Below are 27,224 nucleotides of genomic sequence, written 5' to 3'. Positions count from 1 at the left end.
GATTAATAAAAATGTTAATTGAAACTACCTGCTTTAACTTCTGCTGGCTCTTTTAAACTAATATAGTTTCTAGTTCCTCAATCAGTCCTTTCTCCTTTATTTACATGGAATTAATTACTGTTACTAATTCCTCTCTTGCAAGCTCTATATTAGAGTTGACGCCCAACTAGAGAAATCCGAGGATTAATACGCCATCTACGTTGCTATGTACATAACTGAGTATTATACTTACACCTTATACAGCACGTCAAGGAGCAAGGAGGCCACAGGGATAAATAACAGGCCCGTCCAAAAGACGCCGGAACTGAACAACATGGCCGCCTGAGGATCAGAGACAGTATCACTTTAAAACCATAAAAATACACCGGTAAATACAAGTTAAGTTTTTATACGATTTCAAGTGAAATAATTTTAAGAATCTCATTCTGCAAGAGGGCATAAAATAACTCTGAATTCAAACTTGTGAAATATTTGGAATTAAAAGCCTAATTTATGAAAACATGCCCTTCTATTTTTCCCTCAGTAGCTAAGACAGCAAAGTTTTATCATGTACCAAATCTTTTCACATTTTTATATGAATTTCTTATTATTGTGACCAAAACATGGAGTAATAAACTTTGACTTTCTTTTATAACTTAGAATATAAAAAATTATCTTTTTGAGCAAACTTCAAACATACGTTGGATTAAATTCTCTTACAATACAATACATAAAATCAATCCTAATTAGAAACTAAATTTACTATTTCTGGAAAATAAAAATTTACTTTTTCTAAAATATTACATGATACTAAAACATCATCCAGATACATCATGAATACAGTATAAACAAGTTAGGGTATCTATGAAAAATAACAATTTGATATTATGTAGGGATAATACTAATTTTTGTTCAAAGATTTACATAACTTGTTTCAGTGTATTCTGTTATTGGTAGTCAAGCCAAATATTTAGTATGTAAAACCCAAATGACAGTGTGTTAAAATAAGTTTTAACACACTTTCATTTGTATTAAATCCCAAATTAGGCTATATCAGAGCCTTTGGGGTTGCAAAGAAAATGATTCTATAATAAAAATTAATAAATTCTGTTAGTTGTTTGTGATTATAATAAAAATCCCTTTATAATGTAATTAGATTACCTACAGCTTAAAGCGGATAGTGTCACATAAATAAATAAAACCAAAAGTAATACTTTATTTCACTTTGAGTCTATTTGTTTATCAAGAACCAATTTGCAGTACCTATTTAAATCCATAAACATATTGTTATAACTCCATTATTTAGCAGCCAACTAATGCACATCCATTTACATCCCACTAAATATCACATAAGAAACTTTTTTTTAAACTACGTGTGGGTCAGGAATTAAAAATGATCTAGAGTTTAATTTATATAGGTGGTTTCATAATTATACATAAACAAACAGTCCTAATTAATCCATCCATATCAAATATAAAAACTGCTCATTTTAAGTTGTGCTTCAGATTACCTATTCATTTTGACTTTCATTTGGAAACCAGGAGCTGCTGTTTAAAATTTTTCTACATTAACACAAGGTTAGTGATACCGACTCTTGGTGCAGAATACTCCAATATCTAGGATGAAACAGCTCTGAACACATTAAAAATAAGAACATGCTATTACCCCAAATTTCAGAAAATAAACGTCGCCACGTGGATTCAGAGGAACAGCACCCACTTTCTGGACACCACCAAGACGAAAGATATTCACATAAAAGTCATTTTATTTTATAAGCAAAACATGATCTTCGACATGCTGGCTGACATCCTCAATAGTGAAAACCAACAATAACTGTGTAATAGGAAATGTCCATCAAGTCAGTGGGTTTTGTTTAGTTGGAAGGAAGCTTTTGAGTTAGGTAATGACTGCAAAATGCCACATTTCTTTTTCCTTTTGCGGGAAAAAGGTAAGATAAGTCTAAGTCGTGTAACTGAAAATAACCTCGTTTCTTTGGTTTAATTTTAATCTCTTTTAATTTGGGGGGCAAGAGAAGAGAGGTTTGTTCCTGCCTTTGCCACCTCGTATTAAACGTCCCCTGGTGGGGACAGAGGCTGCTAATTCTGACCATTGTGATGTTAACTGTGACGGGAGACTGGCGCCCACTATTCAGCCCACCAGCCTTCGGCTTTGCAAATGCACGCCGTGAATTGAGGGGAAAAAAGTTTTTCTGCGTCATATCTGAAAGCCTGTCAGATTTTTTTTTTCTTTTGCAGAGTTAATCCAAACCTAAGAGATTTAAAGCCGACATTCGCATTAAAGACAGAGAGTCTCTTTGTATTATTTGGATGAAGAGGGGGGGAAAAAATAAAATCCCACAGAGGTATTTCCTTCCTTTTTGTACAAGAAAGCTCCCTCTCACTCTGTAGAGACCATTTTTGTCTCTAACTTTTCACATCTCTCCACTTGCAGGCAGGTCAGCTGGGAAAAGACGCCGGGTCTGCAGACAATGGGGGGAACAGGGGCAGCCTGTTTGGGGCTGGGCTCGGGCTCCCGCCAGGGCAGCCTGCAAGTCACTCTTAACGTGGGAGATTGGGGGGATCATGCCAAGTGGCCCCACAGCACCTCTCAAGGCCCTTTGAAACCAAATGGAATCTGCCACAAAAGTGGCTCCCGGGGGCCTTGAGAGGATCAGCCCCGGGAGCTGCAAAGCCGGCAGACCGGGGGGCACAGGCCCTGCTCTGGGAACAAGCACTGCGTGTCTGCAGAGCGACGCTGCCTCAGCATCGGCCTCGGGCTTCAACAGTGAGCCATCGCGGCCTGAGACACAGAGACACGAGGAATTCTTCTGAAATTTCCCCACGAACTTGCGCAGAAAGAACAGTTGAGGAAAGCCTAGCTCCTGTGCAGTGAGCGAGCCAAGGGGCTTGAGCGGATGGGAGGGCTTACCTTCCGGCCCGCAGCGGGGGGGCCCCTTGGCACCCATGTTCTCACACGGACAGGAACACGCACTCTTTCACCTGCAGGGTCCTCCAAGCTCAGGCTCGGAACAGAGGACTTCGATGTGCTTACCTGCCTACACACTTTCAGCAAAGCACTTCTTAAGTCTGTCCCCCCTTTTACCCTATAAATGTCGAATAGCATGCTGATTCTTTGCTAAAGTACAGATGCTCTAAGAAGGCCCCTTGGGGAGTGCTAAAACTACATCCGCAGACCCCAACTGGAGCAGAGCTGGTGATAAACAGCCCTGGAAGCGATCCTGGCTCTGTCTGTCCCGGCTCTCAGGGCCAGAGGAAGCCACTTCTGGGTCTCTGCTTCCTCAGCTGTAAAGTGGATTATAAGAATTAAGCCATTAATGTTTATACAGTGGCTGCTTTTATTACTAACATTGATTATTGACAAACGTTCCTTTCTTCATTTTAATTTTCAAATTCCTCTAAGCTCTCTAGTCTCGTGTTCCTTTTAGTGATCTCTCCCATGAGCTTCAAGGAAGGAAATTTTTTATCACAACATCAAATTAAATGCAAGTTTATAAATGTCATAGTTTGCATCACATTAACATCTACTCCTCTCCAGACTGAAATTGGCCAAGTAACTGAATCTTAATAAATAGACATTCATCTCAATTTGCTAATTTAATAAGTGGAGATAAATGTTTTTTATTTCATAAAAATTATTAAAGATTGTATGGGCACTATGTATTAATTTAGAAGGGAAAATTATTCAGAGAATAGTGCTGTAAAACTTGGTTAGCTTTCTGGGATGGGGAAGGGTGTAAGATAAATTAATATATTAATAAATACCAGAGGGGTTAAGAGTTAATGTTAACAACAACCAAAAAAAAAGAAGTGATTACTAAGTGTCTAGGTAAAACTTTATAAAAGGATTTTCTAAGCCTTAAAATGGTGAAAAAAAAAAAACTATAGAAACCATTACAATATTGTAAAGTATCTAGCCTCCAATTAAAAAAAAAAAAAAGAAACCTAATCAAAAAAGAAAAAAAAACCAAAAAAACAACTATAGAAAGAAATGCTTTAAAGAACTGATCCATGAAAATGTAGAAGCACCACAGGTTAACAAATAACCTAACTAAAAAATAAACGATACATAAGAACTTGGAAAATGGCTGCTAGAAGTATATGAAATTCTGCATTAATATCTGATTATAAAAATAGACCACTGATTTTCATAACAGTAGCTAAGATCCCAATGGACAGGCAAAGGATCTGAGAAGGTATTCACAAAAGCAGCAGCAAGGAATTAATAGCATGGGGAATGCTGGGCCTCTCTACAGTTGCAGAAACATTACCAAATCAGATCAGATTTAAACAATTCAGTCACCCCTGGGGGAGTGTGAGGGTATGCGGACACAGGTATTGGGTAGTAATTTACACTTCCTTAAGCAATGTGCTCACTTTGGGAAAGGCAACTGACATGTGCCTCAAGAACACAAACATTCATTCCTGTTAATTTGATAATTCAATCTCTGAAACTATGTGTTGAGATTTGGTACAGTCTTTGGGTAGAGGTTAGCATCCCATGAAGCTGTTTGTGGTCACTAACTCTGGAAGCACTTCCTCCAGAAGCTTGTCATGGCCCAAAAAACCGCAGCAGCCTCCCGTCCCGGTGAGTCACGGGGGAGAGTAGCTTATTTCAGTCTTTGAGAAATCAGCATAAAGAACCTACTAAATAGTTTTTTAAGCCAAGGTTTCCAAGATGTATTTATTGACCATGGAATACTTTTCCCCATATATTGCTTACTGGTATCCCAAGGAACTAATTTTGGGGACTGCAAATATTCACTGTGAGTTTATTAAAAACAGTCAAACACCAGTGAAAACTCATAGGAAAAACTACATGGACATTCCACAAGAGGTGGTGACCAAAACCATTCCCAAGAGAAAGAAATGCAAGAAGGCGAAGTGGTTGTCTACAAATAGCTGAGAAAAGAAGTGAAAGGAAAGGAGAAAGGGAAAGATATGCCCATCTGAAAGCAGAGTTCCAGAGAACAGCAAGGAGAGATAAGAAAGCCTTCTTAAGCGAACAATGCAAAGAAATAGAGGAAAACAACAGAATGAAAAAGACCAGAGATCTCTTTAAGAAAATTGGAGACACCAAGGGAACATTTCATGCGAAGATGGGCTCAATAAAGGACAAAAACAGCACAGACATAGCAGAAGTAGAGGAGACTAAGAGGAGCTGGCAAGAATACACAGAAAAACTGTACCAAAAAAAGTCTAATGACCCAGATAACCACGATGGTGTGATCACTCACCTAGAGCCAGACACCCTGCAGTGTGAAGTCAAGTGGGCCTTAGGAAGCATCACTACAAACAAAGCCAGTGGAGGTGATGGAATTCCAGCTGAGCTGTTTAAAATCCCCAAAGATGATGCTGTTAAAGTGCTGCACTCAATATGCCAGCAAATTTGGAAAACTCAGCAGTGGCCACAGGACTGGAAAAGGTCAGTTTTCATTCCAATTCCAAAGAAAGGCAATCCCAAAGAATGCTCCAATTACTGTACAGTTGCACTCATTTCACAAGATAGCAAAATTATGCCCAAATCCTTAAAGCTAGGTTTCAGCAGTATGTGAACTGAGAGCTTCCAGATGTACAAGCTAGATTTAGAAAAGGCAGAGGAACCAGATATCAAACTGCCAACATTTGCTACATCATAGATAAAGCAAGGGAATTCCAAAAAAAAATCTACTTCTGCTTCACTGACTACACTAAAACCTTTGACTGCACGGATCACAAAAACTGTGGCATATTCTTAAAGAGATGGGAATTCCTGACCACCTTATCTGCCTCCTGAGAAATCTGTATGCAGGTCAAGAAGCAACAGTAAGAACTGGACATGGAACAACAGACTGGTCCCAAATTGGGAAAAGAGTACGTCAAGGCTGTATGTTGTCACCCTGCTTATTTAACCTTTATGCAGAGTATATCATGCGAAATGCCGGGCTTGATGAAGCACAAGCTGGAATCAAGATTCCTGGGAGAAATATCAACAACCTCAGGTATGCACATACCACTTTAACGGCAGAAAGTGAAGAGGAACCAAAGAGCCTCTTGATGAAGGTGAAAGAGGAGAGTGAAAAAGCTGGCTTGAAGCTCAACATTCAAAAAACTACGATCATGGCATCTGATCCCATCAGTTCATGGCAAATAGATGGGGGAAATGTGGAAACAGTGTTGGATTTCATTTCATTTTATTTCATGGAGCCCAGACTCTTGGGCTCTAAAATCACTGCAGATGGTGACTGCAGTCATGAAATTAGAAGACACTTGCTCCTTGGAAGAAAATTGATGACAAATCTAGACAGTGTACTAAAAAGCAGAGTCACAGCGATGGTTTTTCCAGTGGTCATGTATGGATGTGAGAGCTGAACCATAAAGAAGGCTGAGTGCTGAACAATTGATGCTTCTGAACTGTGGTGCTGGAGAAGACTCTTGAGAGTCCCTTGGACTGCAAGGAGATCAAACCAGTAAATCCTAAAGGAAATCAACCCTAAATAGTCGTTGGAAAGACTGATGCTGAAGTTGAAGCTCCAATACTTTGGGCACTTGCTGTGAAGAGCTAACTCATTGGAGAAGACCCTGATGCTGGGAAAGATTGAGGGCAGGAGGAGGAAGGGGTGACAGAGGATGAGATATTGAGTTGGATGGCATCACTGACTCAATAGACATGAGTTTCAGCAAACCCAGGGAGATAGTGAAGGACAGGGAAGCCTAGCTCATGGGGTCGCAAAGAGTCGGACATGACTTTGCGACTGAACAACAACAATAACGAGATAACACTGTCCAAGCTAGTAAAGATGCTGTTCACAGAACGTAATCATTAGGAAGCTGATTGTTTGGATGATCCCCGAATAAACGCAGAGGTGGATTATCTCGGCATTCTCTCGGGAGTCTTCTGTTATCACATATATACCCTTTCTGGGAAGGGTGATGGTTTCTATTATCTACAAGGGGATCAGTCATGGTCCCTCCCTGTGGCTCACATCTCTTGCTTCTGCTTCAAACACAGATTATCCAATTCTGAACTTGAATGTTACATGTGGCGGTTTATTCTCTAAGTCGTGTCTGACTCATGTGATCCCATGGACTGGGGCCCTTCAGGCTCCTCTGTCCATGGGATTTTCCAGGCAAGAATACTGGAGTGGGTTGCCACTTCCTTCTCCAGAGGATCTCCCTGAGATTGGACTGAGACCAACCACAGGGATTGAACTGTGGTCTCCTGCACTGCAGGCAGACTCTTTACCGACTGAGCTTCAAACTTCGCACGTCCCCAGCAGACACCGCCTTCCTCCCAGACCGGCTCTTCCCCTGTGCAGTCTCTTGGGAGAACAGCTTCGCCGCCTGAGACAGAAACCTGGGCTGTGTTCACGGGCTGGCTCTCGGTGCCACATCCACCACACAGCCTGGTTCTCCTGTGTTCCAGCGTCTTTGGACCTGCCTACTCCCTTCTCACCCGCTGCCATTACTCCAGTCCCCACCTGGCCTGCCCGATCACAGACTCAGGGGTGGACCTGTTGACTGCAGTCCTGCCCTGCTCCCAGTCAATCCCCACACTGCAGCAAAGGGAGGTTCCACCGTGTAAGTCAGATTTGAGCAGTTCTTGGATGAAACCCTTTCAGTGGCTTCACACCACCCCCAGGATGGCATACAAAATTCCTTAGTATGATTTCACGACCTTTCGTGTTTGACTTCTGATTACTTCCCCCATATCATCTCTCAAGACAGCCCTCGTCTCTAGCTGCAGCACGTGTTTCAGATCCTGGAAGCTGCCCAGGCTGATTCTTGTCCTGAAGCCCCTGAGTCTATGATTCCTGTTGGCTTTTCAACTTTCACACTGGAGGTCACATCTATCCTTAGATTTGGGTTAGCTGACTCGACCTTGTGCTTCCAGTTTGGGTAACTTTTCCCAAACGGGTAACTATCATCCATTTTCTAATTGCAGACTACGATCCCTGTAAGAAGAGGAAATACATCTTGATGAATGCTCACAACCCAAGCACTTAACCACCAATCAGGTGTTAATAAATAATTGTTGAATAAGTAAGTCCTTACAACTTAGTGTTTAGAGTGATTAAAAGCCAAAAAACATCAGAGCTTTGGGACTATACTCCTGAGAAGTTGCTTGGTTTTCTTGTGTTCTGGCATGGAGCTATTCTGGGAGCAATCATAACTAGATATTTCTGTGATTTGGGGAGAGAGGGGCAGGGCTTGATCCAGCTCCCTACCCATCTTTTTTCCAGTAGAAGTCCCCTCCCTCCCTTGTTCCGCTTTCACTCTCTGACCTCATCAGTGTCTCCTCCTCCTGTCTGTGATTCTGTTCATCCAGGGAGCCATGGGTCCTGCCCACCCGACTCTGGTCTTTGCTCAGAGGTCATCTTCAGAGCTCTCCCATGGCCACTCCAAATAAAACAGCACCCCACCCCCTCTGTAGTGCCTTCTGTCCCCTTTCCTGCTCTGGGGTTCTCCACAAAACTTACCGTCCGTGTGCTGTAGAATATACAGTAAGTTCACTACATGCAAACCAGCTCTGTTCTGAGAGCACATCTGTAAGCCCAAGTTGTTCACAAGTCCAATGAAACTAGCCTAGCTACTTAGCTAACACAATCAGCTATACAGTAGTGTACTAGGATAGGTTCACAACACTTTGAAAACTCCCAAAGCCTGTATGACATACAGCTCATACCTCCTATCATGTGCTTCTTAGGATCTGGTCGAGTGTGGCTTCAGATCCAAGAGTTTAATTGTTTTATCTGGCTACAGCTTCTCTGAAGCAGTTGGGTAGAACAATGCTTCAGAGATGGTCTGTACTGTGATGTGGTTTTGTGAGCCTCAAAGCCCACAACCTCCACTGTTCTCTTTTCAGAGCCATCTACCCAGTTAATAGATAATTAAACTCCTCTTATCTCCTCCTATATCTCAGTTCAACCTTCCAATCTCCTCTGGAAGCATCTTCTTCATGAATCATTTTCATTACAAGAAAAAAAAAATCGGTGCTCAACTTCAGGTTTGCATTTATTGCTCCTTTTCATACAAACTTTCTAGGTCTTTCCCACCAAGCTGTGGCTCTTCCCTTCCTATTGCTTTTCAGGGTTTTGTCTCTGCTGTATGAGCTGAATGTCTTTGGAAAAGGCAGGTTTCTGCTGCTGGGTTTCACTTTCAGTCCCATCGCATTTAGCCCACCTGCACGGGTACCTTCTCCTTGAGCTCCCTTTCTTAGGGCATGAGAGGAGCTGATTCACGGAACCTGAGATGCAGTGATATCCTTTAGAATCTTGAATGCTAAAAACCACACAGAAGAACTATACAAAAAAGATCTTAATGATCCAGATAACCACGATGGTGTGATCACTCACCTAGAGCCAGACATTCTGGAATGAGAAGTCAAGTGGACCTTAGACAGCATCACTACGAACAAAGCTAGTGGAGGTGATGGAATTCCAGTTGAACTATTTCAAATCCTAAAAGATGATGCTGTGAAAGTGCTGCACTCAATATGCCAGCAAATTTGGAAGACTCAGCAGTGGCCACAGGACTGGAAAAGGTCAGTTTTCATTCCAATCCCAAAGCAAGGCAATCCCAAAGAATGCTCAAACTACCACACAATTGCACTCATCTCACCCACTAGTAAAGTAATGCTTAAAATTCTTCAAGTCAGGCTTCAACAGTATATGAACCAGGAACTTCCTGGTGTTCAAGTTGGATTTAGAAAAGGCAGAGGAACCAGAGATCAAATTGCCAACATCGGTTGGATCATTGAAAAAGCAAGAGAGTTCCAGAAAAATACCTACTTCTGCTTTATTGACTATGCCAAAGCCTTTGACTGTGTGGATCACAACAAATCATGGAAAATTCTTCAAGAGATGGGAATACCAGACCACCTGACCTGCTTCCTGAGAAATCTGTATGCAAGTCAAGAAGCAACAGACATGGAACATGGACATGGAACAACAGACTGGTTCCAAATCAGGAAAAGAGTACGTCAAGGCTGTATGTTGTCACCCTGCTTATTTAACTTATATGCAGAGTACATCATGTGAAAATGCCAGGCTGGATGAAGCACAAGCTGGAATCAAGATTGCTGGGAGAAATATCAATAACCTCAGATATGCAGATGACACCACCCTCATGACAGAAAGCGAAGAAGAACTAAGGAGCCACTTGATGAAAGTGAAAGAGGAGAGTGGAAAATTTGACTTAAAACTTAACATTCAGAAAACTAAGATCATGGCATCTGGTCCCATCACTTCATGGCAAATAGATGGGGAAACAATGGAAACAGTGTCAGACTTTTTTTGACTCCAAAATCACTACAGATGGTGACTACAGCCATGAAATTAAAAGACTCCTTGGAAGAAAAGCTATGACCAACCTAGACAGTATATTAAAAAGCAGAGACATTACTTTGCCAACAAAAGTCCATCTAGTCAAAGCTATGATTTTTCCAGTGGTCAGGTATGGATGTGAGAGTTGGACTATAAAGAAAGTTGAGCACTGAAGAATTGATGCTTTTGAATGTGGTGTTGGAGAAGACTCTTGAGAGTCCCTTGGACTGCAAGGAGATCCAACCAGTCCATCCTAAAGGAGATCAGTCCTGGGTGTTCATTGGAAGGACTGATGCTGAAGCTGAAACTCCAATACTTTGGCCACCTCATGTGAAGAGCTGACTCATTTGAAAAGACCCTGATGCTGGGAAAGATTGAAGGCAGGAGGAGAAGGGGACGACAGAGGATGAGATGGCTGGATGGCATCACCAACTTGATGGACATGCGTTTGAGCAAGCTCTGAGAGTTGGTGATGGACAGGGAGGCCTGGCGTGCTGCAGTCCTTGGGGTCACGATGAGTTGGACATGACTGAGTGACCAAACTGAACATCTATATTTTCATGGCAAAATATCAACATCATGTACACAGAATGCTTTTACTGCATCACAATTGTGCCTTCTCCTGGCAACCCTGCCTTTGATGTGTGAAAGCCTGCTATTAGCTCATAAAAACCAAATCTGCTTTCAGGTAATACTGTGTCACTTGAATTTAAACTTGCTAAGGTTTCGTAAGTGTCTTTGAGTCCAAGGCCTGGGGAACACCATGGTGTGACAGAGGTCTCCAAGTTGTGGGAGCCTTTCTCTGAAACTGCACCCTTTCTGTCTGAATCTGGTATGGTACTTGGGCCAGGGGTTCAACTCAGAGGCACACAACAAGCATCACTGGGTCAACAATAAATGGTGAATTCATCACTCTGCACTTTAATCAGAGACACATTTCAAGCTCATGTAGACTTTGGCTTGAAGAGATGAACTTCCATGGAAGGCTTTCAGTGGCTGCTCATCTTGGGTAGTGAGGCTTGAACTTCCCTCTGATAAAACCTGCAGATAGAGGAATGCACATGCCAAGTTCTATGTTCTAGGGGTTATCATTGAGATAGGTCTTTGATGTCTTATTTTAGCACAACAGGATTCTTACAAAATTTCAATTATGTGATATATATTCATGCCAAAATACAAAATTTTTTAATCACTCACTAGCTTATCACTAGCATTTATATACCATGTCCTCTGACCCAAATTTGTACTCTACGGCCTCAGGTACTTTCTGGAATACTATGAATTTCATAAAGAAAAACAATCTGCCATGGTTTAAGGGAATGATGTAAATGATAATTGGGTAATTTTCTGTGACCTAGTCTTTGCTAAACTTTCCAGTTCTAGCTCCAACCATCCCGTCCCTTAGTACCTCCAATCTCCCTCTTTGCGTGGGCTGCTCTCTGCTTCCAAGGGCTTCCTTGCTTGCTCAGGTGCTACAGAATCTGCCTGCAGTGCAGAAGACCCGGGTTTGATCCCTGGGTCGGGAAGACCCCTGGAGAAGGGAATGGCTACCCACTATGGTATATTTGCCTGGAGAATCCCATAGCCAGAGGAGCGTGGGGGGCTATAGTCCATGGGGTCAGAGTCGGACATGACTAACATACACACTACTTCAAAGTCCTTCTTTCTCTTGCCTTCCTGAACGGTGTAGGGAACAGCAGTTCCAAGAAACCATTCTAAATTCTCCAAACTACAGCGTGCAGAGTGGCCTCTCCTGGGCCAGCCCTGTGCATCCTGATCACAATAACTAGTGTCTTACATTCTAACGTCCTATTGATCTGTTGGTTTACTCACAACTCAGGCTCCACAGAAGGACTCTATTTTGTCAGCTTTTGATCCACTGACGCCCAGTACAGGTCCTGACGCAGAGGCGCTCCATGAATCTCAGTTGCACTGAGCTGAATTGGGCTCTTATACTGGACGAATTACTTTCTCCATAAAAATAGACAGGGCAGAACACCCAGAAAATAACTAAGGAGAAGGGTGTTTCGGATAAACCTCAATATGTTTGCAATTATTACCAGAAGCTCTTGATTACTCTGAGACAAAGAAAGCCCTTCGCTTGGATCATCCCAAACAAACAAAAATTTTAGAAAATATGCAAATTGTTCCAAGCAAAGAAAATCTGAGAAAACATGCAAATGAGATGCCGGTTCACAGCGTTCCTGGGCTCCTTCCCCGGGGACATTCCTGGGTAGTGGTGGGGAACTAGGGGAGGCAGGATCACCCAGTTGGACCCAATCAATATTCAATCCACTGAATAACGCGAGAGACAACCTTTGTGTCTCCACTCTCTGGAAACAAATGATTAAAAAAGATTATCAGAGGAAAAGGAGGAAGAGTGACGTGGGACCTAGATCACTCAGAAGCTAACTTTTTTTTTAAGTAAAAGTTGACCATGTATCAATGCGCTGTGCTTGGGCTTCGTCTCTGAGTCGTGTCTGACTCTGCTACCCATGGGCTGTAGCCCGCCAGGCTCCTCTGTCCATGGGATTCTCCAGGCAAGAATACTGCAGTGGGTTGCCATGTCCTTCTCCAGGGGATCTTCCCAACCCAGGGATCAAACCCAGGTCTCCCACACTGCAGGGAGATTCTTTACCATCTGAGCCACCAGGATCAATCAGATCAATCAGAAGCCAACTTAATTTTTTTAAAGTAAAATTTGACTATGTATCAATATATACTGAAAAATGAACATGCAAAATAGTCTTTTTAAAAAGAAATGAAGAGCATTAGAAACTGTACAGCTCTGAAACTTTTCTAGGGGCGTAGTTCCCAGAACAGTAAAAGTAATTAAGAACAGAATTTGTTTTGCTTTATTTTAATCTTCTTCACTGTGCTATTTAAAAAACTTAAAAGCCCCAGAAAAATGAGGACAAAATTAGTAACAAAATATTCTTTTTGCTATGAGAAATACAATTTTAAAATGTTCCGCTGCTACTGGAGAAGTTATATTAAGATAAGGTATCTAAACTCAATGGTCAATTTGTTTACTTGTTATATCATTCTTACAAGTTTTTATAATTCTGTGATGGCTCTATATTTTATCTGCTTAAAAGCCATCTAAAAAAAAAGGTAAAAAACTAATACCACGAGATAGGTACTATTTTATTCCCATTTTAAAGATGAAAAAATAAAGGAAAGTTCAAACAAGCAAAAATAAAAAAAACAAAAAACCATCTCATAAAGTATCAACTCTTTGATTACTAGTAACTCAATCTGTGAAACATATATGGCCTATATTGTAGATTACAGGAAATTTTTTCCTTTAAAAAATTTATTTTCCTAATTTATTGAGATAAAATTGACATCAGTTCAGTTCAGTTCAGTCGCTCAGTCGTGTCCGACTCTTTGCGACCCCATGAATCACAGCGTGCCAGGCCTCCCTGTCCATCACCAACTCCCAGAGTCTACTCAAACCCATGTCCATCGAGTTGGTGATGCCATCCAGCCATCCCATCCTCTGTCATCCCCTTCTCCTCCTGCCCCCAATGCTGAAACTGAAGCTCCAGTACTTTGGCCACCTCATGTGAAGAGTTGACTCATTGGAAAAAAATTGACATATATAACCTTATATAAGTTTAAGGAGTGCAATGTGTTGATTTGATACATTTATATATTGCAAAATCACCACCATCTAACTAACATCTCCATTCATCTTCTAATTACCATCTGTTTTAGGAAATTATATTTTAAAAATTCAAAACTTCAAAAAAGATTTAGCTATGGAAAGACATAAACTGACATATGGCTTATGTAGAAAAATTGCTGACTATCATGGCACAGACTTCTTGTTGCCTCCTAATATATGTCTGCTCACTTTCTTAGATGCAACCACTTGAATCTTGGCAACCACTTGAATCTTGAATCACCTTTTCCTCCAGCTCAGACTATATTCCTCTGGCTGTCTTATTGTAGCTAAGTATGACCATGTGACTAGCTTTGGTTAATGAGAGCTAAGTAGAAATATGGTGGGCAGTGTCTAGGAAAGAACTTCAAAGAGAAAGGGTTAATTTTTTTATGTTGGCTGGAATGTTGATAAAATGGCTAGGGCTTAAGCAGCCCTTTTGGACTATGAGGACGTACACTAAGGTTCACTACGCAGCAAGACAGAAGAAGTCTGGTCTTTGATGACTCTGCAGCTGCCACAGAGTCCTGAACTATCTGACTCCACTGGACTTTTTTTTCATATGAGAGAGAAATGTTTCTACCTTGTTTAACCCAGTTACTTTAACATAAAAAATATGCCATAAAATAACTTGCTTTGCATGATAAACACTAGGGGGGCTGAGTGATAACTTGGAACCAACCAGCTTTTGAACTCATTGACAATCTTTCTTACCCTATCACAGAATGCAAGAGTTGTGTCCAATTATGAGCTCTACTGAAGCAGATGACACGGGGACATTCATGGTTTCTTTTATGAGCATTTCTGATTGTTCCCTGGCATGCAACGCAAAAGCAAGCTGTACTGGACTTATGAGCTAGAGTGCTAAGCTAGGAGTGGTGATCTGCTTTCTGCCCATCTCAATGGCTCCATTTCACTGTGCTCCTTCCTACTTTTTTTTTTAACTCCAGCGACATTGACTTTCTGGTCTTTGAACACACTACCTCATTCCTGCCTCAGAGCCTGGGCATGAGTTGTTCTGTCAGCCCTGGAATGCTCTTCTGCACTTGAAGGTATCTCTGGATCATTTAAACTTCAGCTTAATTGTCCCTTTTTCCAAAGGACCTTCTTGGAGCAGCCATTACAATCCTGTCCCTTATCATATCACCCTGTTTTCTTCCTATCACCTTGTGAAATCATCTGTAGTCATTCAACATTTAGCCATTTGTTAACTGATTTAGTGACTTTCCCCCTCTTACTCCCTGGTCCCCTCAACCTGAACACTCATGGGGATCTTGCCTAATTAATCCCTTCTGCAGACACCATGCCTAGAGCCAACTACATACTTGATGCATAATTATGGAATGAATGAATGCAAGAATGAGCTGACTCTAGAAAACAAACAGCCCAAGTTCTGCCATACTAAGAGCAGCTTTGTTCCGCTTTCCATGCCTTGCTCACGATCATGGCACTTGGGGTGCACTGCCTCACCCCTCACATTTATGACATCCACACCCCATTATCAAAAACAAAATCCTTAAGGACCTTGACCAGTTCTGTTCACCTCTGCAACCTCCACTGCTTAACACAGAGTAACACACATACCCTAGACGCTCAATACACATGTGCTCCGTATTGTAGGAGAAGGTGCTGCGCCTACAAAAAGCAATGCCAGCCCTCACAGTGACTCTAAAGAGAACTCTGTGCCCACGTCCTGATTTGCCATTAGTCACACGGATGTCTCTGCTTCTCAGCGTTTCTTCAAGACTTCTCTTCACAAAACGGGCTTGGAAGTGGCCATGTGGCCAGCGTCTTTAAGATCTGTGACAGCCTGCCTGTCTCACTCACTGTCGGCTCTGAGGGCTGTGGCCGATGGCATGTTTTATTGGGTGGGATCCCAACCGCTGGTTGACTGAAGGACATCTGATGGAGTTTACAGCGGTTGTTCTCCCCAGGCTACTCGACTAAACCCAGCAATCTCGGATGAAACTCCTTCATATCAAAACACTGCCCCACCCTATCCACCCAGGGCAGTCTTATGACCTATAAATTATTACATGCTAGCTAGGTAATTAAAAGCTGAGAGATGAATAAAGACTATTTGAAACCAGGAAATTCCTCATATGTAAAGTAATTCATTATGTTGGCAAAATGGGCAACAGCACAATTTAGGAAAATCATATCACTAATGTGGTTTATTAATACCTTTCCTTCAGGGGTGACAGTAAAGGGCTCAACAAAGATTTTTATTGTTTTTCAGAGAGACTTTGCAAACCTCAATCAAGAGATCTGAAATTCTGTAAAACACATGCTCATTCCTTAACTTCAATTTCCTTCAGTAGTTTTATAGATCCCTCAGGCCAGGGAGAGCAGAACCAGATGGCGCTTGGGAAGACTTTACAGTGTGTGTCTGCGCGGCCGTGATGCACTGGAAAGTTCTGCCACTACTGACCTTCTGGTATTCATTGTGATATGAAATGATCCTTGATGGGACTTGCTTTTTATTTTGTAATCTGGTGTACTAATCAGAGTGCCTAAAACATTTCCTTCTGAAACTTCAAGAAATACTCAGTAACATCATTGAGACAAGTCAGAAAAAGCAGGCCAGCATATGTTTATATAACATAGCACTTCTCCCCAGGGTCTACCTTGCCCCATAAATTGTTGTACTGGTGTGAAAAAATACAAGTCAGGTCTGAAAAAAAAAAAGTCCTCCCCTTAAATCACAACCATATTTGTGAGAGGAGGGGAAGACAGTGACATATTTAAAGTCACAGTCAAGCCTGTCATGCTATTTTCTCTTTATTTTCCTTTTCTAAATAATTTCTTATTGTCTCGTTCTCCACCTTTGCGGAATCCACTCTCCCCCTACTGTGATGTCGTAATTCCTTCTTAATAGCTAAATATTTCAATATTTGTGATACTGGAATGCTTGTTAATCATTATCATTTGAATCTTATTGTGGGCAGAGATGTAGAATTACTGTAGTGGAAACAAAACTATGGGAAGGAATGTTTCCCAAACGGCAACACCCTGCCCACCAACTAAGAACAGTCCTCTCTGGCCCTGGCTGCAGTGGCTGAGGTCTGCCCTAAAGGCTCAGATATCCAGGGGATGGTTTCTGGTCATTTCAGGCGTGTAGAATGTGTTGAAGGAAGGAGGACTGTAACGATGCCTGATTAGCGATACAGGCAGCTGAGCACAGCTGAAGATGGAAATATTATGTGCAGATGATGGATGGCTCAGCTGACCAACCAGATGGGAGTAAGGACTTTGATTGGGGAACTGACATTAACAGGCATTTATACTAACGGCTGGGAGAAAAATGCAGAGAAGTGAAAGGGCGAGAGGAAAAATGTAAAAGGGACAGAGAGCACAGTGCATAGTGGTGAAGGGGAAAGGCTGGCTGCGCTCCAAAGGCGGCTCAGAGATAGCTTACAAGCTGTGTGACCTTGGGAAAATTATTTAACCACGCTGCGTCGGTGAAATGTGTGATAGGAACTGCCTTACAGTGATGTTAAATGGTCTCCGTGTTAAGTCAGTGAAGACACTTATGACAGTGACTGACCATCAGTAAGTGAGGTCCTACTATCATCTGAGTGACAACTGTACATTCTCTGATGATGTGGGTTGATAGGGTTTTCAATATATATTTAATGAGTGGGTAGACACGCTGATATTGCTAAGATGACATGAGAAGTTGGGATACAAAGTGAGACAGAGTCTCTGTGTGTTGAGGGAGTTAGGTGGTGTTGAGAGGGGAGAATTAAAAATCTAGGCACTTTTAAAGAGAGATGGGAATGCGTTTATATCTGACAAACTAAGGGAAATTGATCAGGGCTCTGGGTATCCTGGGAAATAGCAGATACATCAGGGAAATCAACAGAATGCAAGGAAAACGTTGCAAGGAGAAAAGAAAGCATCCCCATCTGAGAGTAAGGAACAGGAGTGGGCATTAAAGAGAAGGTATTTAGTTCCTCAGGATGTTAGAACAACCGAAGGGATTTGAGAGGAAAACCTGGGATGAATTCTCTGGGTTGACTTGCTATTGCTCTGCTTACTCCCTAGGTTTGTGATATGGATTTAAATGAAACAACGAATGCCTGGGATCAAAACCAGTGCCTGGAGAATAAAACGGGTGCGCAGTAAATGTTAGTTCTCTTCCCTCCCCTTCTTCCTGAACACGGATTTTCTTTCAACATATTGAGAGAAACGGCTCTGTCTCCAGATGGCTGAAAAGACAAATCAAGAACGCAGATTGGAAACAGCTATAAAGTCCTGATCAGTGTATGAGTGTGTGTCTAAGCTGAATGGAGACGCCTGAGACCCATACCTGTAAATCGTCTAATCTGTGTACGATTATTTGCCTAACTTGCATGTAATTTGCACCGTGTTCCAGTTAACGCTAATTAGAGCACAATAATCTGTGCCCTTCAACATGTAAGACGTTTGTCTGAAAACACTGGCGAGAGGTCCGCAGAGCACCCGGCCCTTCGGGGCGGGGAGGAGCGTCACGGGCGCGGATGGCGTGGCCTGCGGAGCGGGCTCGTGGCGGGGCCCGTGGTTGATTAACCGCGGCCAGCATCCTGGTCCGCGGCCGGAGGTCGCTCCCCGGTGGAACCCTCTGGATGTTAGCGCCACGGTCTTATCTGAGCCGACCTCCGTCTCTCTGCCCCCTCTCCGCCACTGTCTCTCGTGGGTGTGTTCAGAACAAACGAGCATGGGGAAAAAGCAGTTTTACCTCGCGGTCATTACTGAACACTCACGGGGCGCGCAGCATCATCGTATCAGAGCAAACCCGTGAAGGCACGCGGGGCAGTGGGCGCCCGAGCAGGGGCGCAGCGGGGGGACGGGATGCGGCGGGGGGACGCGGGAGGCCGGGATGCTGCAGGGGGACGGGGCAAGGCCGGGATGCTGCGGGGGGACGGGGGAAGGCCGGGATACTGTGGGGGATGGGGAAGGCCTGGATGCGGCTGGGGGACAGGGGAAGGCTGGGATGCTGCCGTGCCCACGGCGGAGGGAAGCATGCGGGGGCCACTGCAGTCAGGAAATCAGAGAGCAGAGACCTCCTCCTCTACACAGATCCTGGAAATAGCTGCAACACGGGGGAGTCCCCTCAGGCTCCCTCTGAATAAACGTGATCAGAGGCGCAGCCCTGGGCAGTGGCTAAGGCAGCTGACCACGGGCCGCACGGCCAAGTCTGCCCTCTGTCACTTCAGACTGGGGGATCAGATGAGATACTTACTTAGCTTCTCTAGGCCTCTGTTTTCTCGTGGGTAAAACGAGCGTGGTATGTTTGCTGGGAGGATTTAGTGAGTGGAGGACAAGCCTGTTCTAATGCTCACGACCCACACGATGGTGTCCGCCTCGACTTCTTTTCCTTTCACTCCTCACGCCCAATCTGTCAGCAAATCCTACGGACTCTACCTTCAGATTAGCCTCAGACTCTGACCCCTTTCACCGCGACCGCCCTCCTGGCCCAAACCACCATTACTTTTGGCCTAGGTTCTTGCAACAATCTCCTAAGTGGTCCATCACACCGCAGTCACAGTCCTGGTGCTGAAGCACAAGTCGGATCATGACACCCCCCTCTCAAGCCCCTCGAGAGCCTGTGACTGGACCACAAGCGAAAGCCAAGGTGTGGGAAACAACGGGAGTCACGGTTCTGTTTCCTTGCCTGCTGTGTTCTCTCTATAGCACTCATATCCATCTATATTTCACTTATTTTGTCTCCTTCCAGGAGAAACATTGAGAAGGGCATGGATTTTTATTTATTTTATTCACTAATGAACCCACAGTGCTTGACCCACAGTAGAATCTCAACAAATAGCTGCTGAATCGATAGAATAAATGCATATAAAATACTCAAAGCATTCAATATACCTTATGCATCTTTAGCATTATTCTTCCCAGATCTTAGTTGTCTTTTTGAAGAACTTCTCTATTGTGTCAATTCCTTTTAAACCCCATAGTACCTCATCCTCCAAAATACCACCTGAACCAGGATGGGGGGACTGGGGCTGCTGTTTTTAGTCTGCCTAACCATCTCTATTAATGCTTGACTATGCCAGATGCCCTTGTTAGGCCTTTAAGACAACTCAAACATACACACGTATTTAATTATTTACTTTAGGGGAGGATCTGCCACCAAATCAAAACAGGAGAGATGTGGAGTCCTGGGGGTAGGGTCCTTGGATTAGACACTCACGACCGTGTTGGTGGTAGTGACAGAAAGTTACCTTCATAGCACACCAGGGATCCTTTGGAACAGCGTTATTATATTCTAGATAATGCCTGGGGTTGTGTTTCATTATATGGGTTACGTAAAACATGTCAAGTCAGGGAATGCTAATATTTGTACTTATCCCCGTGTTGTTTACAACACTGTATTGCTACTTGTAATATACAAATAAAATATATGTAACACACACTGTAATAGTGTATTGCTGTGATAAAAGGATGAACAAGTAAGTTTTACTCAAGGTAGTTGGCCAATGATATATGTGTGTGTGTGTGTGTGTGTGTGTGTGTATGTGTGTGTGTGTGTATATGTGTGTGTATATATATGTGTGTATGTGTATATATATGTGTGTGTGTATATATATGTGTGTGTGTGTATATATATGTGTGTATGTGTATATATGTGTGTGTGTGTATATATATATGTGTGTGTGTGTGTGTATATATGTGTGTGTGTATATATATGTGTGTGTGTATATATATATATATACACACACACAACTGTAACTCCTGGCACATAAGTGAATTTTTCACATATATGCATTTCACTACATTCTTGGTTGAAGTATAGAATTTTAAGATTAAAAATGCAAATCTAAGGGTAGTTATTTCTTTCTGAAATTAACTGGATTGTAATAGAATTAGTGACTATGCACAATAAAAATATTCAAAAGTAGAGTATTGCTATAACATTTTGGGTCCTAAAACCCTTGTGCCCAGGAAACCGTGAACATAGACCTTCTCTCCCAGAGACTGTGAGTGGTGTTCTTGTCATCTTCCTTTTTTGGAGTCGCCGTGAAGCTCATTTACACATATAGGCACACCAAGACACTCTTCAAGCACCAAGTACTACATAATTTTAAAGTATTACTCTTTTCTTTAAATACATTAAACAAATTTACATCTTGGACAAGTTAGCCAAGCCAACAGCTGAATTAATCCATTCTTTCTATTTTCCATGGGGCATTAGCTATTTAAACATTATATTCAAAGTATTAGTAGCAATAAAACAAGAAAAAGAAGCCCTGTTAGCACTTCCCACTGTATATGAAGTGAACAGAAATGTGATGGGGTACTGACATTCATTTCACTTTGAATTAAACACAGCATCACCGCAAATCTCAAGAGAAGATATTAAGTTTTGTGTTTGGGTAATACCAGGAATTCTACAGGCAAGGGTAGAATTATATTTGGTTGGCTAAAAGCCAGTCAAACTTCACACTTGTCCTAGAAGTAGGTGGTCAAAAACTCTGTTCTTGTCTTCAAAGCGATTGGCTACAGCTGCTCAAACTATCTCGATTTCAAAATCTTTTGTGTCATTCATTTTGAAAATAAAACATTCAGACATGAGGTAAAATGATGTCTAATGAAAAAGGTATTAAGTTAGAATCGACCTTGGGGAAAAGCAGGTCCAATCAGACAGTGCACATCAAATAAAAACAGAGTTAGGATTGGAATTTCCAGGTGGCATAAGTGGACATATGCAATCTTTGATTTTTATTCCTTCAAGAAAAAAGGATGCAAATCAAGGGAAGGAGACATATTCACAGTTTTCTTTCTGTTTTCCTTAAAATACATGCTGTAAATTTTCTTGAGTTCACAGTCCATGTTTCAGAAGGAGACTTCCCTTTGGTGGAAGGAAGTACATACTCCTCAATACGTCTGGTTTTGCTGTAATAGTATATAATGCCTCTCTCTAATAAATTTAGCCACAAATTTTTTTTAATGTGCCTGCATTCTGCTAATTTATAAAAAGCAGGATGCTGTCAGATAAAATTTCATGAAAATGATCTATAAACCAGACTGTCAAAAGTGAAAGGTACTCAGGCAGTACTTAGGGAAACAAATAATGGAAACCCCTGGAAAGGTTTCCTGTGACTGCGGGAAAACAATGTACTGTAACGGGGCTCACGTTACCTCGATTTGCAAGTTACTGTGAGGTCACAGGAAATCCTGAAATGTTTTCCACATTTTCTTTTATACATTTTATGTCAAATTTCCTGCAATTGAAATAATACATTCTCCTACTGCTGGAATCCCTTCTGCACGAAAGGAGATCTTATGACACTCCCCCACGAACACCTCATAACTCAATTCCTACCAGTGTAACGAGAAAGTGACAGATGGAATTGAAAGTGGACCGTGATAAGGCTAAAATGTCAGAGAGCCTAACTCTTTCAAAATGAAAACCAAACTGATGTCATTAAGACAACTCTAAAAGTGCATTTAATACCGGACAGTAGCCTTTTTCTTTAGAATGAAAGATAACAGAAGAAATGACAGACTGTCCCAAGACATAAACTCACCATTTCCCCAAATCTCTTATTCAAAAAGCATGTGTGGATTGATGGTCTAATTTTAAAATGGCATCTTCTGTATGGATGGTCTTAACAGGATTCAAGCTCCTGACAACCATATTTTATTATCCCAGCAATGCTTATGAAAGGGTAAGTCAGATTTAAGTAAAATGTCCAAGTTTAAAATATTCTCTCAATTTTTATCACTCACAACTGTGGGGTTTAAAAATAGCTTTTTAAATTGGTGAATACTGTTTTAATATAAACCCAAGCCAAGCAATTCAGGCTCATGAATGAATGCCAATTTTTATGGCTTGCCAGATTATCTGTTATTAGGGTACATTACCTCTCCTGACATATCAGGGGCCATCGGAACGGCAGGCCACAGAGATGAGTAGATTCCAAAAAACACCACCCAGAGAGCGATGCTGCCCCAGATGGCTACGTGGCTGAACTGTGGAGGGAGGGAATCTGTGTCAGAGACTCGCAGGTGCATAGAGGACTCACACACCGATGAAGATGTCACACAGTTCCTGATTTATTTTTTTACTGTATCCATAACTGTTATCTATGGCAATTATTAACTAAATATTTGCACGTTTGAACTGGATCTTGCATGAAATACATCTCTTCTATGATGATATACCTGTGGTACGCTCCTTTCCCACCTCCTTTGGTGGGTCTCACCTTTCACTCTCACCAGTTTTATCTGCTACCATCTTTAAGCCTCCCTAGTTTTTGTCTGTAAGCTCTGCCTGGAAGATGCTGAGACACTTGTGTGAATACTAATCTCTGTGCTAAGGACTGTCAAATCCAAATTTCTTGTGCCCACCTTTCCCTCGAACATCTAACTTTCTTTTTGCTTACTGTGTCTCTTTTCCTGGACGTGAATATACTTCAACACTAATGTATCTAACATGGAACTTCTCTTATTCAGGCTGGAGATCTGCAAATGTCTGAGGACAAATCTTTCACTAATATTAAGTGGTCTTCAGAATCATTTTTAATGGGTTTTCTGCAGTCTTGTGACATCCTTTACCATGAAAAGATTCCTAGTCATTAGGTTTGAAGGCCTCCCACTTTCAGGCATATTTACAATGTACAACCATATATTAAGGGCTCTGAGAAGTCTTGTGGTACATACACTTATGTAAGTTTTTACTCAATGTTATCAAACTAGAGTCCCACGTTTTCCTCCCTCCATTCCTGAACCCCCATAGAACCACCTGTGCAACTAGCATAAAGGGACACTGAAAGTTATAATGAAAAACAACGAACATTAAGATAATGTGTAAATAAATGTGATATTCCTTGGTTGTGACTAAAGATCCTCTTACCCAGGTCCAATATGATGTCTCCAATCCAGCTTTCAAGCACACAGTTATCACCACAAACTAGAACAGAAGGGAAACATTATTTTACTTCACAAATATGATAGTTCATAAAACAGGCTGGTAGATTACTCACAGCTGGACTTGTACGTCCAACCAGCAAAGAAATGAGTGAGTTAGTTGATGGCTGAACATGACGACTGTGACCGGCTGGAACTGCCATGGACAGCCTTACCTTCCTGCCTCTCTCCCCTGCCTCCTCCTCCTCATCCCTGACAGTCCAGCCACAAGCCTTCCGCGCACGGGCCTGCCTACTTCTCGTAAAATTCAGGAATAGTGATGGAGAATCATCTAAGGTCTACAGTCATCTTTGGTTCCTAAGATTGCTTTAAATTTATTTTACATCATCTGCAATAAAAGACTTCATTTTCTAAATTTTAAAGATGAATTATAAAAGTAATATATAACTGGCTATTTAGAAATCTGGACACTTATTCTGTAACTTGACTTATTAGAGACTCGGCAGAGTAGAATGTAGGAGCGTGTCACATCTCCATGCTGCATACATCTGTTGTTACAAGTGACCATGCTGCTGATTCTAAAGCAGGGGACCCAGATTTCATGGACTGCCCTGTGTTTTCCATAGGATAGCATCACGTTTAAATGGAGTCAGACCACATTGCCCTGGAGTCAGACCGCGTGTGCTCAAGATGCCTCGTTTATTAGCTGTTCCGACGAGGAACAAGGCAATTACATGAGCTCTCTGTCTCATCTCCATCTGTAAACTGGGATCTGATAAAACTTAACGCTTTATAGGCAAAATACCAAGAATGGTACTTGGCGGTGCAGCGTTATCTATGATTATCTATTTGTGATAAAACAACACACGATCCTGCTTGTAGACGCGGGAGGTCGGGGCACCGCCAACAGCTTGCCGGGATGGACGGTGGTGCTTGCCTAGCGCTGGTGACTGGGAGTGCTTAAGCGCACAGTCCTACTTTTGCTCACTGTAGGGTTCATACACAGTAGCAGATGCTGCCCGCTGGGTCATAACGTCAGGATAAAGCGAAGCACTGGGGCTTTCTCAGCAGCATAGCTAATAGCAATTCAGGATAAAGAGCTGTAGAAATAAGACCTTTACTAAAATTTAAATACTTTACTTAGACTACATAAAAGACTCCAAAATAAGAGAGAGATTTTGACACAAAATGAAGGAAATACTCCCTATTAAGACTTGGATACTTTAAAATGTCTCTCAGAGACATCCAATGACATCTACTGGTTTATATCTAAACTTAGTCCATCAAGTATTGTTTGTTTTGCACTTGTTGTATGAGAACAAACCACTAGGCTCCCAAATGTGTTTTTCCTTTTTTTTTTTTTCTTTTACTACTTGAGTGGGTTGATGTCAATGGAAAGGAGAGCCTGGATTTGCCAAAACCTTTATCTCTCTGTTACTTAGTGATCTTAACTTCCTATTAATCAGTTGTTTAAACATCACATTATAGTTTTCCACCAACTGAATCAGCCGTATCAATGGCCGCTTAATATTCAGGACAGCACAGAGTCCCCACCTGTGAAGCCTTGGAGGGGGACACAGGAGAGGGAAGGACACTGGCTGGAGAATTCAGAGGTGAAGGTTGGAGGGAGCATCTTTTGGAGACTGACTGTGTGACCTTCTGCATTAGTACCCCTGTGAAGCTTTTGACTTTAGATGAAAAAACGGTTTTAAAACATTTTTTTGGCTCTTGAATGGCAGGGTGGGGCTCACACTCATCTATGCATCCCTCACAAGTGTTTACACAGGGATTTCGTACAGTGGAGTCCATATCTTGCGTGGCTTAAATATCTCGAAAAAATGGAGATTTTTAATTTTTTTGGCATTTTATTTTTAATGCGACTCTAGATTAATTACTGGTTAAACACCCAAGTATAGTATGGTAGTATTTGCCATGAGTTTAGGAAAGCAAGGAAGTATGAACAAGGGCAATAAAATAAACCTGAGGAAAAAGGGACAAGGGAGACAAAAAGGGAAAGTGAGGCAATAAGAGTGAAGAAGGAATACTGAAAATAAGAACAACCAAAGACCTATACAGTGAACCTAAATGACATCTTTATAACCTAATATAAAATAATCTCTTAGCAGTCAAAACATCTCATCTCATTTTTAAAGGGATGTGCGAACAACCCTTAAATACAGAAATGCACACATTTAAATTTGAAAATAAAATGAGCTCTATGAAGTAATTCAATTTCATATGCAAACGAGGCAAATGTCCCCCACTCACTGTGTAAACAAAGTTTCCCAACAGCAGATAATCAGACGTCTTCCCATTTTCAAATACAGTGCCTACATGAAAAGAAGAGAGGTTTGTTGGGAAAGGAAATAAATTCAGAATCCATTCAAACATTAATCAATCTAGGAGTGTTGAACAAAAGAGGGGAACCAGGGGTCACACAATGGAGCCAAAAATGAGGCAAATGGAACAAAACATGGTGTGAAGTATCATAAAGTTGCCTAACATGGGTCACAGATGAAAATCTAATTTCCAAAAAAATAGAAAATCTAATTTCCAACAGCCAACGTGAAGAAGGAAACTAGACTTGTTAACCAATTCTCAGGGTTCGTGAGACTGAAAAAAAAATCATTACAAGTAGAGCTTAGTGCTATGGGCAGTGAGACAGGAGAAGGCATTCTGAACCCCTAATAAAGAACTCTGTTAACAATAGGAGAGGGTTTTAGGGAGATTTCTTATTATCTTTCAATAAACTTGTTGTCATTGGACGAAAAGGGATTCAAAAAAGCAACTGACAGAGGTCTGGGGAGCCCCAGTGTAATCCCAGGCATAAGGCTCTTTGAGGGGTATGTCTGGCTGAATTTAGGGGTACGTCTAAAAGTGTTTTGTTATTCCAGCAAGGACTAACAAACATGGCTTCAGATGAAGGGAACAGTACTAACTATCAAAAATCACTATTGCTGGTTACAAAAAATCAAATGAAAATGAACAAACCACAATATTTAATCATTTGGTAACACCGAAAAATTTAAAACCCAAGATATGTGTCATACAGTACTCTATTTACGCACATATTTGATAATGTGTATTCAAAGCCTAACGTATAAGGACAAAGTACGTTAGATAAATTATGAGAGGAGATGGGGAGTGTGGTGCTGGTATGAAGAAAAAGAGATGAGCCAGGTGAGCTCTGGAGATACAGACCGGCGAGGTTCTGTGACCAGCTGTGTCATCTTGGGTTGTCTACAATCAATCTCCACAGAATTCAGTTTCTTCACTTAGACTAAGCGAAACTACCTACCCTAGAGGGACTTTGAGGTTAAAATGAGCTAAATATAAAGCACCCAGCCATGTGTAACTGTGTGACCTACTGCTTCTCCACATTTTTCAGA

General features: G+C 41.8%; 1 protein-coding gene across 3 annotated transcripts in view; it reads right to left on the bottom strand.

The window, feature by feature from the left end:
- ATP8A1 (ATPase phospholipid transporting 8A1) overlaps positions 1-27,224 on the bottom strand; it is a 225,987-nt gene that overhangs the window by 12,903 nt on the left and 185,860 nt on the right. For all 3 annotated transcript variants that reach the window (XM_043438424.1, XM_043438425.1, XM_043438423.1), the window contains 4 exons: positions 26,104-26,165; positions 23,822-23,878; positions 22,831-22,938; positions 233-321 (listed from right to left, as the gene is read on the bottom strand). In XM_043438424.1, the coding sequence (XP_043294359.1) occupies positions 233-321; positions 22,831-22,938; positions 23,822-23,878; positions 26,104-26,165 (316 nt within the window). The remainder of the gene's footprint in view (positions 1-232; positions 322-22,830; positions 22,939-23,821; positions 23,879-26,103; positions 26,166-27,224) is intronic.

Source organism: Cervus canadensis, chromosome 19 (assembly GCF_019320065.1).
Source record: "Cervus canadensis isolate Bull #8, Minnesota chromosome 19, ASM1932006v1, whole genome shotgun sequence".
Taxonomy (NCBI): domain Eukaryota; kingdom Metazoa; phylum Chordata; class Mammalia; order Artiodactyla; family Cervidae; genus Cervus; species Cervus canadensis.
The sequence above is the reverse complement of the archived record's forward strand: the minus strand, read 5'-3'. Positions and strand labels throughout refer to the sequence as shown.